The following is a 16,396-nucleotide window of genomic DNA, read 5'->3' on the forward strand; positions in this document are numbered from 1 at the left end:
AATATACAATTTTTAGTCAATAGTAATATTTAATGGTAGAAAAACGTGAGCAAATCCATATAAAAATGCAAATCAGTGAGCAATCATATGATCCGGAAGTGTTTGATATCAAGTTTGTTTTTTTTTTTCAAAAGGACTGCTACTTTCTGGAAGAGGGTGAGCTGAAAACATTAGAAATCGTACATATCTATTATGCGTTGGATTGTCGAAATGAAAAAAAAAATACACTAACACATTTTTATTATTATTATTATTTTATTAATCGGAATAAAAACGTTTTCGTCAAGCCTAAATGTAGCCATGTATGTATGTCAAGGTAGATTTAAGGCTATCTTTAGTACACTGCTTCCACGGTTAAATCTTAGCTCTGCCATTACTGTATGTCGTTCGAGAGACGACAATGAAAGTGTTTGATAAAGATCACCTAGCACTGTCTTGAGCGATTGCGGACAAAAGTATTGCGACACATTTCTTAATTTATTTATTCGTCAGTTTGGGGCCAAAGTTTTATCTTTGTACTGTAACGCGATTATGGACAATGTTGTTGTAAATCGGCAAAATAATAGTTTTTATTATTGTTGTTGATGCATTATTATTATTATTATTATTATTATTATTATTAAGTCATCTTATGGTACGATGAGTTTTGTGAAGAAACAATGGTCAGTCGCTAATCCATATGTTCAGATACTGTGCCAAACCTACAAATACAAATACTGTATGTACATACAGTACATACATAGAGAACCATACATACATATACACATATACGTATATACATAATGTGGAGTAGATTTTTTTTTTTTTTTTAGAATAGTTTTGATGACTGACCTATTTTTATAGAGGCACAATATATTGCTAACAAAGACAACCTGAAAGCTATCAAAACATTTGCAGATTTCCAGGTACACTTGTAATTCATGTTCATTTGGCTAACCCCTGGCTTGCCCTTTACACCCAGGAGATGGAACAGAGTCATGGGATTATGAAAGCTTTTCCAAAAGTTAAAAGGGCTCGAGTTTCTCAAGGAAAGGATTCTCCGCCTTTAAAGAAGAAGTCTAATGAAGTTGATGTTGCAGGTTAGTATTTTTTTGTTTTAGTTCCAAGTCAGATCATTCTCCAGATTTCAATTTCCAATCCAAAAAAAAAAAATGAAGCGCTTGTACACAAGCAAACCATTACCGACACTTTTCTCATATTGTCATTTTGCTGGCTACTGTTCTTTGTTTGAATAGTGTCACCTGATATGTTTAATTCCTGCAAAAATTGCTATTGTATCACCTCCATTTAATTTTCTTTTTTTTTTTTCTCCTTTTCTTAGGAAACACTTTTATTGGCACGTCAGTGTACATCCTGCCCGCAGGAATAGGAAATGCAAGATGTCAAATCTTTCAAAGACAAATTCAACAGAACGGAGGCCAAACAGAGAATTCTCTTTGTGATGGTGTTACTCATGTTGTTGTCGATGACAACATGGAGTGTGACAGGGCTCTGCGCCTCATCAAAGTGGATGTAATGCCTTCTGGGGTCCATCTAGTTAAATGCAGTTGGTTAAGCTCGTGCATCAGTAAGAAACAACTGCTGGATGAATCAAGCTACAGTCTTTTACCAAAGAGGTAATGCTTATCATTGCTTGGTCTGCTCTGTTTCAAATTCAGTCAATGCAGGTACATGTATGCATTTGGCCCTTAATGTGTGACAGTCTGTATTGGTATAGACAGTCCGATTCTATTGGTGGTGGCGTATTCGTTACATTATGTTATTCTCTACTTTGACTTAGATGTCATCTTGGTCCAATTATTGTCACGCCTTCTGATATCTCTTCTTAGGGATTCTGAAACGCAACACAAAATGGATTTGCTGAATGACAAATCGGCAAATGAAATGACTCCCAAACCAGAGTGTGATACAGGCAACCAAGGAGAGACATCAGACATGGTCAGTAGCTTGTACATTTGTAGAAAAGTCCTATGAATAACTGTTACCAAATTCTTCATTCTCCAATTATATTTGTAATTTATGTATTCAAAGGGGAACGTGCATATAAATAAACATATACATTTAAATATGCCAGAGTTAGTCATTGGATAATTTCTACTTTACGTGGTTAGTGGCAGGAAGAACACGTACTAATTTTAACAATTTAATCTATTTCAGAGTGTGTCAGAAAAAGATGATGTGCGAGGAGAAGATGAGGGAGTCAGTCAAAGTCATCTGGAAGCTCTCATCACAGGCGAGTGCCCCAAACAAGATGTCACTGAGCTTAGCCTTGAGCCTGAACGAGACATTGCCCCTCGTATGGCGGTCTCTGGGAAGTGGGTCTGTGCACAGTCTTCTCTGTCCAAAAGTAATAACTTCAACAAACACATCACCGACAAATTAGAACTGCTGGCCAAGGCTTATACACACCAGGGAGACAAGTGGAGGGCTTTGGGGTACTCCAAGGCCGTGAACGCATTGAAGAGCTATCACAAGCCAGTTACATCGTATCAGGTAAGTTCATGGATATACAAGTAGAGTATATTTTTTTAGGAACATAACACTTCTTTTTTCTTTTTTTTTTTTCCTTTGATACAGACCTAAATCTCTGAAGCCTCCTGTCCTTTAATGCAATGTACTTTAACTGGCAGATTGTGATATGATACCATAACTGAATGAAGTTTTTGAGAGTCATGATACTGTACAGTTATACAATATATTTGTTAATATGCACTGTTCCTCTATTCACAATATGCAGTGGTCCTCTAAGTTTCTAATCTCCTTTTCTTTTGTTTCAGGAGGCATGTCTTATTCCGGGAGTTGGCAAACGCATGGCAGAGAAAATTGATGAGATTATGGAAAGTGGTCATCTGCGCAAGCTGGATCACATCGGAGAGGCTGTGCCAATATTGGAGCTTTTCACCAACATTTGGGGGGCTGGAACAAAGACAGCACAGCTTTGGTACCAACAGGTCAAACATCCACTTTCCATTCCACATCCTCTATGCAATTTATTATTTGCTGGGTCACTGGCAAAGAATCTTTGTCTGTCTCACGATTCGATTCAGAATTTATTTTTGATTCAAAACAATTTTTGAGTCAAAATGATTCGATTCAATTAAAAATGACTTCTGCCTCAAAGTGCAAAAACTCATCACGCTACTTCTGTCTGCTTTGCCAGATAGAATAGCAAAGGGAAACTTTTTTTTACATTTTTTTTTACATTTTGATATGTAATAAACATGTCTTTTTCCACAAAAACCAAATGTGTACAACTGCTACTCTTTGTATCTAGTTCCAAATTGTATAGCTTTTATTGTCTAAAACACTATGAAAATAAAATTAATATTTATTTTTTTATAGTGCATTTAGAACGAGGATGGTTGCCTGTTAGGACTGAAAGAGTAAGATTAAAGACATGACGGAATGCAATACCTGTCATTGGTAATCTATTTGGTAGGAAGGCGGCAGAAATATTCATCACGGAAAAGACACTTTTAATGTTTACACAATCAGCAGATCTGTGACGCTCCAACTCCAGCAGCGAAGTGAAATGTTGCACTCACATCCGTGGCTTTCGTGCATCACACGAGTTTGCAAAACGCAAAAAGATTGTTTGCTTTCAATGAGGGCGGTTGAATTCCCTCCATTGAAACGCATAAATAGAATAGAACAGAACAGAATAATATGTATCTATTGCCATGGTATAGCAGTTATCCAATAAATAAATCTGATAAAGTGATCAGCAAGATGTTTATTCGAACATCTGCTTTAATGCATTGCAGCAAAGTACTGCAGCGGTAAAATGATAATCTGCGATTGGCTGGCAACAAGTTCAGGGTGTTCCCGGATGATTACTATTTTATTTCATAATTGCCCAGGCCTTCATTGTACATTTTCAGCTTGACCTATATTTAGACTGAGAGTTTCTCTTGAAGTAAAACAGTATTGTTAATAGATTGCTCCTCTTGAAAAAAAATGTGTGTGGTTTTTGAAAATCAATGTATTTTTATTCATCAGGGATTACGAACTTTGGAGGACATCCGCACAAAAGCCCACTTGACCAACACTCAGAAAATAGGACTCAAGCACTACAATGACTTCCTAGACAGAATGCCCAGGGAAGAAGCTGCAGCCATTGAGAAAGTGGTAAATACGTCTTCATTTGTCATTTGGCTAACTAACTAGCACCTGCTGGAACATGCCATCGAGACATATCATTAGCTAAAGGCACAAGACTGTAGGTCCAAAGCTATAAATTATTAGAAATAACCATTTTCTAAATTATAAATGAATAAAAATAATTATTTGACAGGGTTTGACCCTGCAACCAATTCACCTTCAATTAGGGCCAACTTGACAGCATGCGCTGGTGAAAATTCCATCTGGTCGCACGGCCTGAGTACATGTTTTAGGGCTAACCCTGACAAAATTCAAATATATATTAATGTGATGTGCACCGTGAGAAGCCAAGGAAGACAAAACAACATCACATCACACCCCAATACCAAATTCAATAAGAGCAACAACTTCTGGGAAAACTTCAAAATAAAAACCTAGAAAGGCCATCTGTAACTTTAGTTAAAATGCAATTTATTTTGAAGCATTGACTGGTCTTCTCCCAAAATATGGCTGACGTATGAGTGCTTAACCATAATGGAGTAGGTGACAGGCAGCCATTCTCCCCGTGTTTTCATTGCAGTTATGGCCCAAAAAGCTTTAGAAAAATAAAAAATCAAAACAACAGATCTCCTCCCATCCCTACTAGTTACAGTAAGTTTTATATATATATATATATACAGTCGAACCTCTATATAGTGAACCTCTACAAAGTGAATCTCTCTTCATAGTGAACGAATCTTTACGGTCCCTTGCAAAACAGCTATATTTGACGTGTATGTAAAACCTCCTCATAGTGAAACTCCACATAGTGAATAATCTCTTCATAGTGATGCTATTAGTCAGTCCCTTGACAGCATCTACCTCTATATTGTGAATATCTGAACTTATCGAAAATTGTGAAGTTGTAAAATTCGGGATTTCCTCCCTGCCTAGCCACTCTCGCGCGCCTCGACTTTCTCTTGCATTTTCACTTCGTCCGCCGTCCACTGCGCACGCGTTTCTCCGCTGGTCATCCCTCCGAAAATTCTAAGATGTAGGAATCTGCCGTGAAAAGTATGGATGCTAGATCTATAAGTCGGAAGCGAAAGCCTTTGTCGTTGGAGGAGAAGTGCGACATAATTCGGAAGTGTGCGAGTGGAGGCATACCGTGCAACCTCGTATTGACAGTTACTTTCTCCGCGCTGATGACATGCACTGATCATGTTTTATTATGATCATATACTGTATTCATTAACTATTGTTGAATAATAATAAAGAGTTTTGTTCAATGTAAAATGTTTTTACATTAGTTTTACCGCATTAGATTTTAGTGTTTAAACAACTTAAGTTGTTTAATGTACATTTATTTACATATTTATTTTTAAAAAAACGTATATAAAATTATTTACATATTTATTAAAAAATTATTCACATATTTCATCAATGAATTCTGAACATTTTAGGAAAACCTCTATAAAGTGAATCTCTCTTCATAGTGAACTTCTCTCCTCGGACCCTTGAAGTTCACTATGTAGAGGTTCGACTGTATATATATATATATATATATATATATATATATATATATATATATATATATATATATATATATATTTATATATATATATATATATATATTTATATATATATTTATTTTTATATTTGCCCTGCCTTTACGGATAAAAACACCTTATCTTACTAAACACTACTATTTCCTTATTTTCATACATTCCGATTACGAACATTTTGGCTGCTCGGAAATGAAAGTCCCGAAGGAGGTTGTATTAGTAGAAAATCTGAAATAGACATCTATGTGCAAATTTCCTATTACCTCCAATTTTTCAAAACTAATATACGTGGCGTGTGCCAGATTTGGTGAAAACACATAACATAAATGAATTATCAAGAAAACCTGCAATCATGAGTTTTTGGGGTCACTGGTTGTCTGAAAGCACGCTTATAATAGCTTGCAGAACATACTTATCGAGATGCCACAGCAGATAATGCTGGCGTTGTCTACAGGAAGCGGAAACATGACATAAGTGTTAAAAGCAGTGTTGGAAGTAATGTATTACAAAAGTAATGTAATACATTTACTATAATGAATGAATTAATGAAATCAAACTGTAATGTAAATAATGTAATGTGTAATGTAATAACTGTAATGTAATTAATAATTTAAAAAACTAATTTATTAATCAAACTGTAATGCATTACTTTTTGCTGTAAGGCGCTAGTGTAAGCATGACTCACAAAAAATAGTAATATTTTTCTCGGTGCAAATGACAGTAACGCTTGTTACAAAGCATCGTAATATATAACCAAAAAAACACTCCTAAACCATTTAAATGTATAATATTAACGATAGCAGATGATAATGTTAATGCAGTTTATTTGGGTGCCTTGAGAAGGCGCTGGGGTATTGTTAGCATACAGAGAACTTTGTTTAGGTTGTTTTATTTTTACATTTTTATTTTACATTTCCAGTGAACCTGGCATCGTCCTGCTGACTATGCCCAATGTGCAGCCCATCAGTCACCACATGCAAAGGTGGAAGCCGGTCTGTGCTGGTCATGTTAGATCCATTGCATTGAAATGAACATCAGAGTCTGGATGTGTGTGGCCGGTTTAGGCCATCTAATAGCCATTTTTACATCTTGGAGGTTGACATAAGAAAATAAATAGATTTAACAAAGCAAAAACTTGTAACATGGACTCCCTTTGGACATACGCACATGCAAACACATTGAAATCTTAATCATTATTTTTCACATTTTATCTAATACAGTATATCAACATTCAATTCCCCCCTTTTATTGTGTTTTTCTTATTACTGTTTAAAAAAAAAACTCCTTGATTCATAATCTTAAGGATAATCTGGGAAAAAAATGCTCCTACACATTCAAACGTTTCACCTTAAATTAAGTCAATGATTAGCAAAACTCTTCATGAAAAATAAAAATGTTGTATTGTTTTTTTTTTCTTTTACATCTGTTTGCAATATTACGAATTACAGTACTTTAAAGACTATTATCTTTTAGCTGCAGACTAAATGAGGACATTGTCTACCATTTTGAATCCCCGTAATCTCCAAATGTTTTTTGTAATTATCACACCATATCAGATTTTTGATGACCTACAGTATTTATTTGTGGTTGCGTGCAGGTGAGGGATGCTGCCCAAGCAATTGATCCTGGCCTGGTGGCAATGGCATGTGGCTCCTATCGCAGAGGGAAGAGCACATGTGGAGACGTTGATGTGCTAATTTCACATCCTGATGGAAAATCCCATAAAGGTGTATTCAGTAAAGTGCTCCAGAGTCTCCATGACACTGGTAAGCTCTAACAGAAATATTAAGTAGACACTATTGTCATTCATGGATGCTCATGTTAATATTTCACTTGGGTCCTTTTTTTATTATTATTTCTCCAGGCTTTTTGACAGATGACCTCGTAAGTCATGAGGAAAATGGAGAGCAGAAGAAATACATGGGTGTATGTCGCCTGCCAGGACTAGACTGTCGCCATCGTAGGCTGGATGTCATTGTGGTGCCCTACAATGAGTTTGCCTGTGCTCTTATGTACTTTACCGGCTCAGCCCATTTCAACCGCTCTATGAGGGCCTTTGCAAAGACAAAGAACATGAGCTTGTCAGAGCATTCACTTAACCAAAGCGTGGTGCGTCAAGGGAGCACCAAGGTATATGCTGGCACTCCCCTACCTACACCTACAGAGAGTGACGTTTTTAATCTTTTGGGTATACCATACAGAGAGCCTTGTGAAAGAGACTGGTGATGGTTTGCATATTGTTTTTTTTTAATTAGGGTATTTTAAAGGGCCTGTATCATGAAAAATCATCTTATTGATGCTTTTAACCATGTTTGAATGCTACTTCCTCAATCAAAACAATTCCAAAGTGGTATTTTTCTCAATTTAAGCAACTCTTAAGCGTTCCTGCACGTTTCTGCGCTCTCAGTATCACCACCACACTCCAATTAGAGAAGACCATAAGGTCATCACTTTGTGATATCAGTAATTTAGTACTGTCCCTATATTGCCCAAGCAGATTTAAAACATCTCAGCATTCTTTGTGGCACGATGAGATACAGGAGTTTATGGGGCCAGGTGTCTTCTGCATTAGAATTATACAGTAGCATCATGTTTTATAAGAAATGTAATCACCAATGTGCCAAAAAGATACAGAATAACATACATGCCCATAGATAATTGTAAAAAAAAAAAAGTTTAAAATAGGACAATAATGTAATGACAAATGGTAGTGCCTATATGATATATGCCACCACTGAAATTGCTGAACTACATATTGTATACATACTGTATACATTACAAAAATGATCATTACTGTCTTCACGTGGCTCAATATGAACATGAAAATAGAAAACATTTGAATTTGCTTTTATATGCATACTTTTTTTGCGCTGCTACAATGTCATGTTCACATTTTGTTGCCTCTTGAATGAAACAATCAGGTGTCACTATTTAAATGCATTCAACAATGAGTGCTGCCTTAAATACAGTAGCAATTTCGTCAAATAGGTGTTTTAACATTGAAGCTGTTTGCATGACTAAAGGTTATCACTTTAGGCTTTAGATAAGGAAATGGTTTCATTTTGGGATTGAAACATTAATTTTAAGTACAAAAACTCTGGGCAAGGTGTTCTGTTGAACAAGATGGCAGCGGAAGGGAAGGAGGAAGTGGGTAGTGGCTAGCAACCACTGCTGACCCTCCATTGATCACTGGCCACAGTTTAACAACGCAACCTCCTGGTTAAGTACTACGGTCATGATGTGATGATTTCTAAAAAAAAAAAAAAAAAAGAAGGCCTACAAGATTTTAAAACTGATTCATGTTTTGTTTTCTTTCTCTCAAATATTCTCTCATTTTCAAATTGATGCCTGCAACCTGTTCAAAAATGACTATCTGGAATATTCCACAGTTATTGTGATTGGGTATGAAAAGAGCATAAGCTAAGTTTTTCACAAGCAAGGTTGAGGTCACCAGTTTGGGAACAACCGCGTGAACAAAACATCCAACAGTTTAAGAATGTTTGCCAATACAGTATATACAATTGCAAATGAATTATTGGAATACATCAGCTACGATTCAGGATATCATCAAAGGATGAAGAGAATCTAACGAAATCTCCGCAGATAAAGGGCAAGCTAAAAAAAACAGCATTGAAGGTTTACAACCTGCAATCCTTCAGGTGGCACTGCATTAAAAACTGTCATCGTGTGGACATCAATCAACAGCTTGTCGCTACATCAATTACAAGTTTAAACAAAGTGAAAAACTTAACAATTCACAGAAATGTCAACAGCTTCTCTGGGCTCAAGCTCAACTCAGGTAGACTGATCAGAAGTGGACTCGTTTGCTGTGGTCTGATGAGTCCACGTTTTACATTGTTATTGGAATCATGAATGTGTGGTACTTGGGGCCCAAAAGAACAATAATGATCCGGATTGTTTTTGGCATTAACCCAAAAAGCCAGCATCAACAGTATGATAGTATGGGAGTGTGTTTGTATTCATGACATGGGTAACTTGCACATAAATGAAGGTACAAACGGGTTTTGAAGAAAATATGCTGCCAACCAAGAAATGTCTTTTTCAGGGGTGTCCATGCTTATTTCATATGGCCATTGCCAAGCCACCTTTTGCATGTGTTACAACAGCATGGCTTTCTAGTAAAAGCATACTTAATGTACAGTACAAGTACTAGACTAGTCTTCCAGCAGTCTAAACATGTCAGTCTCCAATTGAAAACATGTGGTGCATTATAAAGCACAAAAAATGACAATGGACACTCCAGACTGTTGTGCAACTTGTTCTACATCACACAAAAATGGGAAAGAATTCCACCTAACAAGCTAGAATTATGTCCCAACTTTGTTGAAAATGTGAAGTAGATATGCATTCAAATACGTATGAAAAATACCTAATCCGCCTTGACAGTACACTCATCTGCTGGGGGGCCAAAACAAGAAAACAACAGGGTAAGTCGGCCACGGAGTTGATCAATTCTCTTTAAAATTGTACTATAAGAGCTCGGGGAAGTAGGTTGAGCGGATTCAATGAGTCTGTCCTTATCAGAACACTGGCTTTCTGGTTGTTTGTCTTTACAGTCTTCCTCTTGCAGGCTGCTCATCATACTGCAAGCAGTGCTAATATAGTCATTGCACTGCTGCTGTTCAGGGTCTTTGTTCAGATGAGCCATTGTAATGAACGGCTGCATCAAGGCCTGATGGGGCGAGATCCTTTGGTTCCCGTCAAGGTGCAGCATCCATTTTAAGAGGCCCACAAATGCCCTCCGGTCTTCCATCTCCGCCACCTCATCCCCTACAGGATGAAAGGTGACAAGGTCATCCAGGGAGCTGGGTGGTTCAATGAAGCCACTCCACTCAAGAGGTGTAACATGACTGACTGCTTCGTACTCCTCCGGTGTCCTCAGTCTGTAGTGTAGCCCTTCGTTGGTTTCCTCCCTAGTAAAGAAGCGTTTGGTAAATTTCCCAGCAGAAAGCAGCTGGTCCTCCGGCTGACCCAGAACATCCACCATGCACTTCATCATCTGGTATTCGCAGTCGACAGGGAAAAGGTTGTCTGCAATGTAAAGGAAAGCAAGAATGCAACCGACGCCCCATACGTCTACAGCCTCGGTGAAGGGAAGGCCAAGGGCAGCTTCTGGAGCTCGATAACCTTTGGGCTGAATCTTCATCCCGGGCTGGGCACTGGAGACTACGAGGGCTAGACCAAAGTCTATCAACTTTACCCTGAGGGGGCAGTCCTGCTTGTTGACACACATGATGTTGTCTGGCTTGATATCTGTGTGTAAGATGCCAAGGCGCTTAAGAGCATCCAAGGCCACCAGCAACTGCTTAGCGACCGAACGGATTTCACTCAGAGACATTGGCTTCCAATCTCGTCCTGTGAGCAAGTCGAACAGGTGACAGTCAAGCATCTCAAAAACCAGACAGGTATGACCCATGTAGTCAAATCTCTCAAAGAATTTAATAATATTGGCATGGTCTGGGTTCAGGACACTGACCATCTTCAGCATGGCTAGCTCTTTCTCAGTATCCCTGACAATAGCAGCACTCTTCTTGATGATCTTTATTGCCACAGTGTCCATGGTGGACTTTTTTAGGCACTTGGCCACTTTTCCGAATCGACCTTCACCCACAAACTCCAGGATGGTATATGGTGAGGAGCTGCTGTTTAGTATTTGGCCTGTCAGGATGTTGCATGTTATCAGCAGCACTGAGGAGAGACAAAAAATAAATCAAACAAAACAATTTAAAATTGGGGAGCAAAACCTTATTTTGTTACCAATCTTTCTTTTGAACAGTTTTTACCGGCCTCTGATTTTAAGACGACTTGTGACAAACTTTAGAATGTATTTCCGACCCTCTGACAGAAACTATAACTACAATGTGGCCCATGATAAAAATGAGTTTTGACACCCTTGTTATAGTGTATAATTTCAAATTGGATTTTGGTTAGGGCAATGCTTCTCTATTTTTTGCAAAGAACACCCGAGGAAAGAGTAAACATTTCCCACCGCACTTGCTGTGGTGACTGTAAATAACATCATTATCTATACAAATGTGTGTAAGTATACCAAAAAAAAGTTAACTTTTAAGCCTAAATTTTAAGTTTTAGGCCTGATTTTTGGGGTCAAGCCCCCATCCACCCCCCTCTGGCATCACCTCATGTTTGTTTTTGTTTTTTATATGTACTGTGTATAAGAATTTTTGCATTGTATTGTAATTTACTATATTGTCTGATTTTTGCGTATATCACTCATGAGTGCAGATTTTATGCTGGGTCCTTGCACGGGTTTGATAGGAAAGTTCGGGAAAATATTCTGTATGTATTTGCCTGAATTTTCCTGAACAGCCGTTGGAAGCAGAGCACTATAGGCCAATATATCAAGGTTTGAAAATGTCACAACTCAAATTGTTTGTCTTATTTTTTTTTTTTATCAAAGTTATTCATGACATTGAGCCTTTTAAGTCTTTCATTCTTTTTATATTAGAGATGATTAACATTTTAAAGTATTGCATGAATTGAAATCTATATTTCGGAAACATGCTAACATACATTTACATATATCTACAGAATATTCTGCCACTTATACTGAGAATTGCAGCGTGAAAGCAGTATCTTGTTCAACATATCAAACTGGAAATAGTAAAAGTAAACGGAAATACTGGACCTTTTTTCCTGAGTAAAATCGTCGGAGTTATGCGCTCTACGTTTACGACGATATAAAGTCAACGTCATGGTTTTCATTTCGGCTTCCATTTAATGGAAACAGTGCAATACGCATGCGCACTATATTTGTGTGGGTTAATTAGGCAAAAAATGAATTAGCTGATAAGTTAGCTGATTGCCCACAGCATCATGTCTGATATAGAAGAACCTGAGTGAAGAAGTATAATTTGCAAAGCAACAACAGAGAAGCGTCAAATATTTGGCATGCAATTTTTCAAGACGCCGCAGCATACAGGGACGGAGGTATTTGTTTTAAACCAACTCAACTTCTGAGTGAAGTGTGTTGTTAACATAAACCTTGGCCATATTTAACTCTTACCTGAGTCACATGATGTACTTGAAGTTAAGGAATTTATGCACGATGACATTTTTAGATGGTAGAAAAAATGACATGATACATTTCAAGTTTGGCAATTCGCGTTCAGTGCTACGATGGACGACAACATAGCTACTATAGCGATCAGGTCAGAGGTTGAAGGTTCGGCTCCCGCTTTCCAGGGGCTTTATGGTCGGATTGCTTCTTCTGTCAGGCTGTGCCCTGTGAATGGCAGGCGAACAGTCCCGAGTGTACACTGCCCCCCACCCAAAGCTAACTTTCTCCATATTTGGATATAAGCTCTTAGGAAAAATGAAACACCCGGTCGTAAGATTGTCGGTGTGCTCGCTCTAAGGATAATAGTGTTTTGATAGTCGTCCACTAATTTCGACAACTGAAACGCTATGTGACGTAACAGCAGAGGCGGGGCTGGGTTGCGGCCTCTGGGTTACGTGTCCAAGGGGCACCGTACGGACATAGCGTTGCAGCAAGTTTACCTGTGTTCGCCCAGCGGTCGCCAACCCAAAATGTTAAAAGAGCCATATTGATATGATGCAAATCTTTGATAACAGACATGTTGAAATTTAATATTTATTATACTCATTTTCACAGCACTGGACAATGCTAAGAATGTTTGTGGCTGGTTTGTAAAACATATTAAAACAAATATAGAAAATATTAACTTTTTTCATTTTCAGATATTTTTGAAAAAAACTCCACTAAAGAGCTGCAGGTTGCCGATCCCATGGTTTGCCCACTATACTTGTTCGACCCCTAGCAAAAATCATGGAATCGCCAGTCTTTGAGAATATTCATACAGTTAATTGATTTTTTTTTAGAGAGAGAGGAAAAAAAGACCACAGGAATGATCATATGGCAACTTTCTGGCTTTAAGAAACACTAAGATAAAATCTAGAAAAAAAAGATGTGCTCTCTCTCTGTGAGGAAGGGGTGAATGGCTCTTTACAAAGAATCGAGTCCCATCATTCATACTGAAGAAGCTGACTTGGTTTGTTCACAAACGTCACATCACTTCCTTCTAGCTCATGATTAATATATGTGTAGAAGTTCAGTAAGGGAATGCAGAATTAGCATTATGGTGAGCTCCCTCATTACATCACACCTCACCTATCGCCCCCTCAATGCATCGCAGATTTTTTTTTCATTAAAAAAAAAGAAAAAGAAAAGAAAAAGCTATATTGTTTAGCGAAGTGCTGAACGTTCCCTGCATGCCAGACAGACAAGTTAACTGTAAATGCACATGCCATGGGCACGCCTCGGACGTCGAACTACTGCAGTACACATATTTACTTAAACCTTAAATTATTAAACCTTATACAGTAACTGTACTGTTATCCCTTCCTGTTTCCGTCCCTTAGCTGTAGTCAGGGAACACAAAGGGCCTGAGTTGCCCTTGGAGTAACAGCCCTCAGGTGTCAAACCAGAGTGGTACCTGTAGCTGACCAAACATGATAACAAAAACAGTTTATACTTGATATTCCAATTTATTTGTGTGATCTTCAATTGGAAACGCCTGTCCTTAACTGACTGCGCAGGCAATCTGTCATTCTGCTCATGGGCACTCCTACAAGACACGTGATTGGCTCCCGGCGCAATAATGCACCAATGAGAGTGGGAGTTGTAATTTACTCCTTCCCAGAAGATTGTATCCACTCCTGCCCTCATTGGTCTATGGTCCTACTTCACAGATTTTACTTTGCACGCGGGGGGAGGCTTGGTCCTCATTTACCACGAAAAACGAGGGATTACTGTATTAATTCCTTCATAATACTTCTAAGTTTGGGTGAGACGGGGACATTGAAGGAGGAATTAAGCCAAAACCTTTGTCAAAAATATTTTCTTTGCGTCCTCATTAGTGTAAATGCTTCGTTGTGATTAATATTGTGTTTGTGGTATATGAATTTAGATGTAAAATCCATACTTGGGATGGACATTTAGCCATTTGCTGGTGACTGAAAATGACATCATGGTGCCAACGTCTCTGCTAACCACCACAGCTCATCTGTTTATTGGTATTGGTCTTATGACATTTGCATGCAAATGCCTGCATTTAAGCTTGGTGGAAAGTGCCCAATCCCACTCTAATTGCACAAGTTGTGAGCTGAAAGCTTTCCAGGCAAATGTAAATGATGGCTGATTTTGACAGTTCTTGTTTATCACAACACATTTTGACTTCCAGCAGACCTTCTTTCATAAATGATTTTACTTATATAATTAGAGACATAAATGATCTCCCATGCATTTCATACATTTCACCGAACAACTTATTGCAGTGAGATACCGATATATCTTTATGCAGTCATCACAAATCACATTGTGTTGTGTGCATGTCGCATATCTAAATTTATGTAATAAATCGAGATAATTAATTAAAGCCAGAAATCCCATGAGCCGAGATCAATTTCATGAGAACAAGATGAGATGAGATTTTTGCAACATTGGTAATATAAAGTAACACGTACATTTTCCAGTTTTCAAAATACTGTATTTCCTTTTTATTTGGACTTTTTGCTTAATTCAGACCACAAGAAAATAATGATCTAATGGGCAAATGAAAGATAAACAGGAGATTAATTTTCGTTTTTGGCTCACTTTTCAGATAATCTTGCTTGCAAAATGAATTCTGGCATTATTTGTGAGTTCACAAAACCTTAAGAATGAATGTTTTTATTCTTTGGAATTTGTCTTAGCATGAGACTCAACTTTTGGTAACATTCTGTGGTGTTTTAGTTTTTGATATTTTTTATTGTTTAACTTATTGTTCTAGTCTTTTTAATTGTTTTAGATATATGACTAATTTTTAATCTATGTACAGCTCTTTATATGCAGTGATGGTTGTTTTAAAGTGTTAAATTAATGCATTCAAGTTCAGTAGAATTGGGTTGAGAATACTGTTTTTAGACTATTGGGACAAGATGTAAGACATTTTTTGACTTGATTTTTTTTACTTCCCTTCACCAGTCAATCGGTAGGGTGAATCTAACTCTTTGTTAACATAATGTCGAAATTACTTATATTTGCAGGTGGCATTATGACATGGCCAGAGGCAGAATTGCCACACAAGCACAGAGAAATGGTCCACAGAATGGCCCAAATCCAGGTTTGAAACAAGCTACTCTGGGGACGGCAGTACACATGGGCTCGGGGGTTCCTTGTTTATAAAATATCGCATTCTGTTCATGCTTGTACAATGTTTTGCCTGTTGAGTTTTTGTAAGTACAAACCTGTACGTATTTGTAAAGCTTTTATATCAATCTTGTGAAATGTGTCCAGGAAGTTGATATTTCCTGGTCCTATCTGCACTTGTCTTCATTGCTACCACAAAGTTTACATGCTGGTTACATATATGGATGCTGTTGTTGTTGTTGTTTTTTTAATTCGTGTTGCCAACCCAGAAAGAATCAATATCAGTCTGGGACAATGTTAGCTGGCTCAAACCCTATATTCATAACAATTGTGTTACAGCATACCATGAAACTGTAACTACTTAGTTTTGTGAAAATGACTGTTATGTTAGTTTTAGTCAAAAGCACGAGAACAATACGAGCGGACTCTACTAATGAATCTTCAACAAATACAAACTCAGTCGGAATATTGTTTTGAAAAGTAAGAAGATATTGTAAGCAAATTCTTGATTTGAATCCCCCTTAATGCCAGAATGGTGGCATTTATTTTTTTCCTCACCCTG

At 37.6% G+C, this 16,396-nt stretch overlaps 2 protein-coding genes across 5 annotated transcripts; one reads left to right on the plus strand and one right to left on the minus strand.

Moving 5' to 3' along the window:
• The first annotated feature begins 123 nt into the window (after positions 1-123).
• On the plus strand, positions 124-9,343 carry poll (polymerase (DNA directed), lambda). Its single transcript, XM_088420193.1, has 9 exons — positions 124-156; positions 962-1,079; positions 1,322-1,616; positions 1,830-1,938; positions 2,158-2,493; positions 2,778-2,951; positions 4,000-4,128; positions 7,243-7,411; positions 7,510-9,343. The coding sequence occupies exons 2-9, from the start codon at positions 965-967 to the stop codon at positions 7,869-7,871; spliced, it is 1,689 nt and encodes a 562-aa protein (XP_088276319.1). The 5' UTR covers positions 124-156; positions 962-964; the 3' UTR covers positions 7,872-9,343.
• A 565-nt stretch (positions 9,344-9,908) lies between these two features.
• Positions 9,909-13,047, minus strand: LOC148420928 (homeodomain-interacting protein kinase 1-like). 4 transcript variants are annotated; one of them, XM_088420196.1, is made up of 3 exons: positions 12,691-13,047; positions 10,794-11,354; positions 9,909-10,697 (listed from the first exon to the last, which is right to left on the minus strand). In XM_088420196.1, the coding sequence occupies exons 1-3, from the start codon at positions 12,737-12,739 to the stop codon at positions 10,036-10,038; spliced, it is 1,272 nt and encodes a 423-aa protein (XP_088276322.1). In that variant the 5' UTR covers positions 12,740-13,047; the 3' UTR covers positions 9,909-10,035. The 4 variants fall into 4 exon arrangements, with proteins under 4 accessions (XP_088276322.1, XP_088276320.1, XP_088276323.1 ...); XM_088420198.1 differs by having other exon boundaries at positions 10,242-10,436; positions 10,522-11,354; XM_088420194.1 differs by having other exon boundaries at positions 9,909-11,354.
• Between the last annotated feature and the right edge of the window lie 3,349 nt (positions 13,048-16,396).

Source organism: Hippichthys cyanospilos, chromosome 7 (genome assembly GCF_059441005.1).
Source record: "Hippichthys cyanospilos isolate Australia breed blue-spotted pipefish chromosome 7, RoL_Hcya_1.0, whole genome shotgun sequence".
Classification (NCBI taxonomy): domain Eukaryota; kingdom Metazoa; phylum Chordata; class Actinopteri; order Syngnathiformes; family Syngnathidae; genus Hippichthys; species Hippichthys cyanospilos.

What these genes read in the sequence shown, in the direction of transcription:
- poll (XM_088420193.1), top strand. Translation starts at nt 965, where the DNA reads ATGGAACAGAGTCATGGGATTATGAAAGCTTTTCCAAAAGTTAAAAGG. An exon ending in TAATGAAGTTGATGTTGCAG is followed by an intron (nt 1,080 to 1,321) that starts GTTAGTATTTTT and finishes TCCTTTTCTTAG; the next exon opens with GAAACACTTTTATTGGCACG. An exon ending in CTGCAGCCATTGAGAAAGTG is followed by an intron (nt 4,129 to 7,242) that starts GTAAATACGTCT and finishes GGTTGCGTGCAG; the next exon opens with GTGAGGGATGCTGCCCAAGC.
- LOC148420928 (XM_088420194.1), bottom strand. Translation starts at nt 12,739, where the DNA reads ATGTCATCGTGCATAAATTCCTTAACTTCAAGTACATCATGTGACTCA. An exon ending in AAGTACATCATGTGACTCAG is followed by an intron (nt 11,355 to 12,690) that starts GTAAGAGTTAAA and finishes GTCTCTCCTCAG; the next exon opens with TGCTGCTGATAACATGCAAC.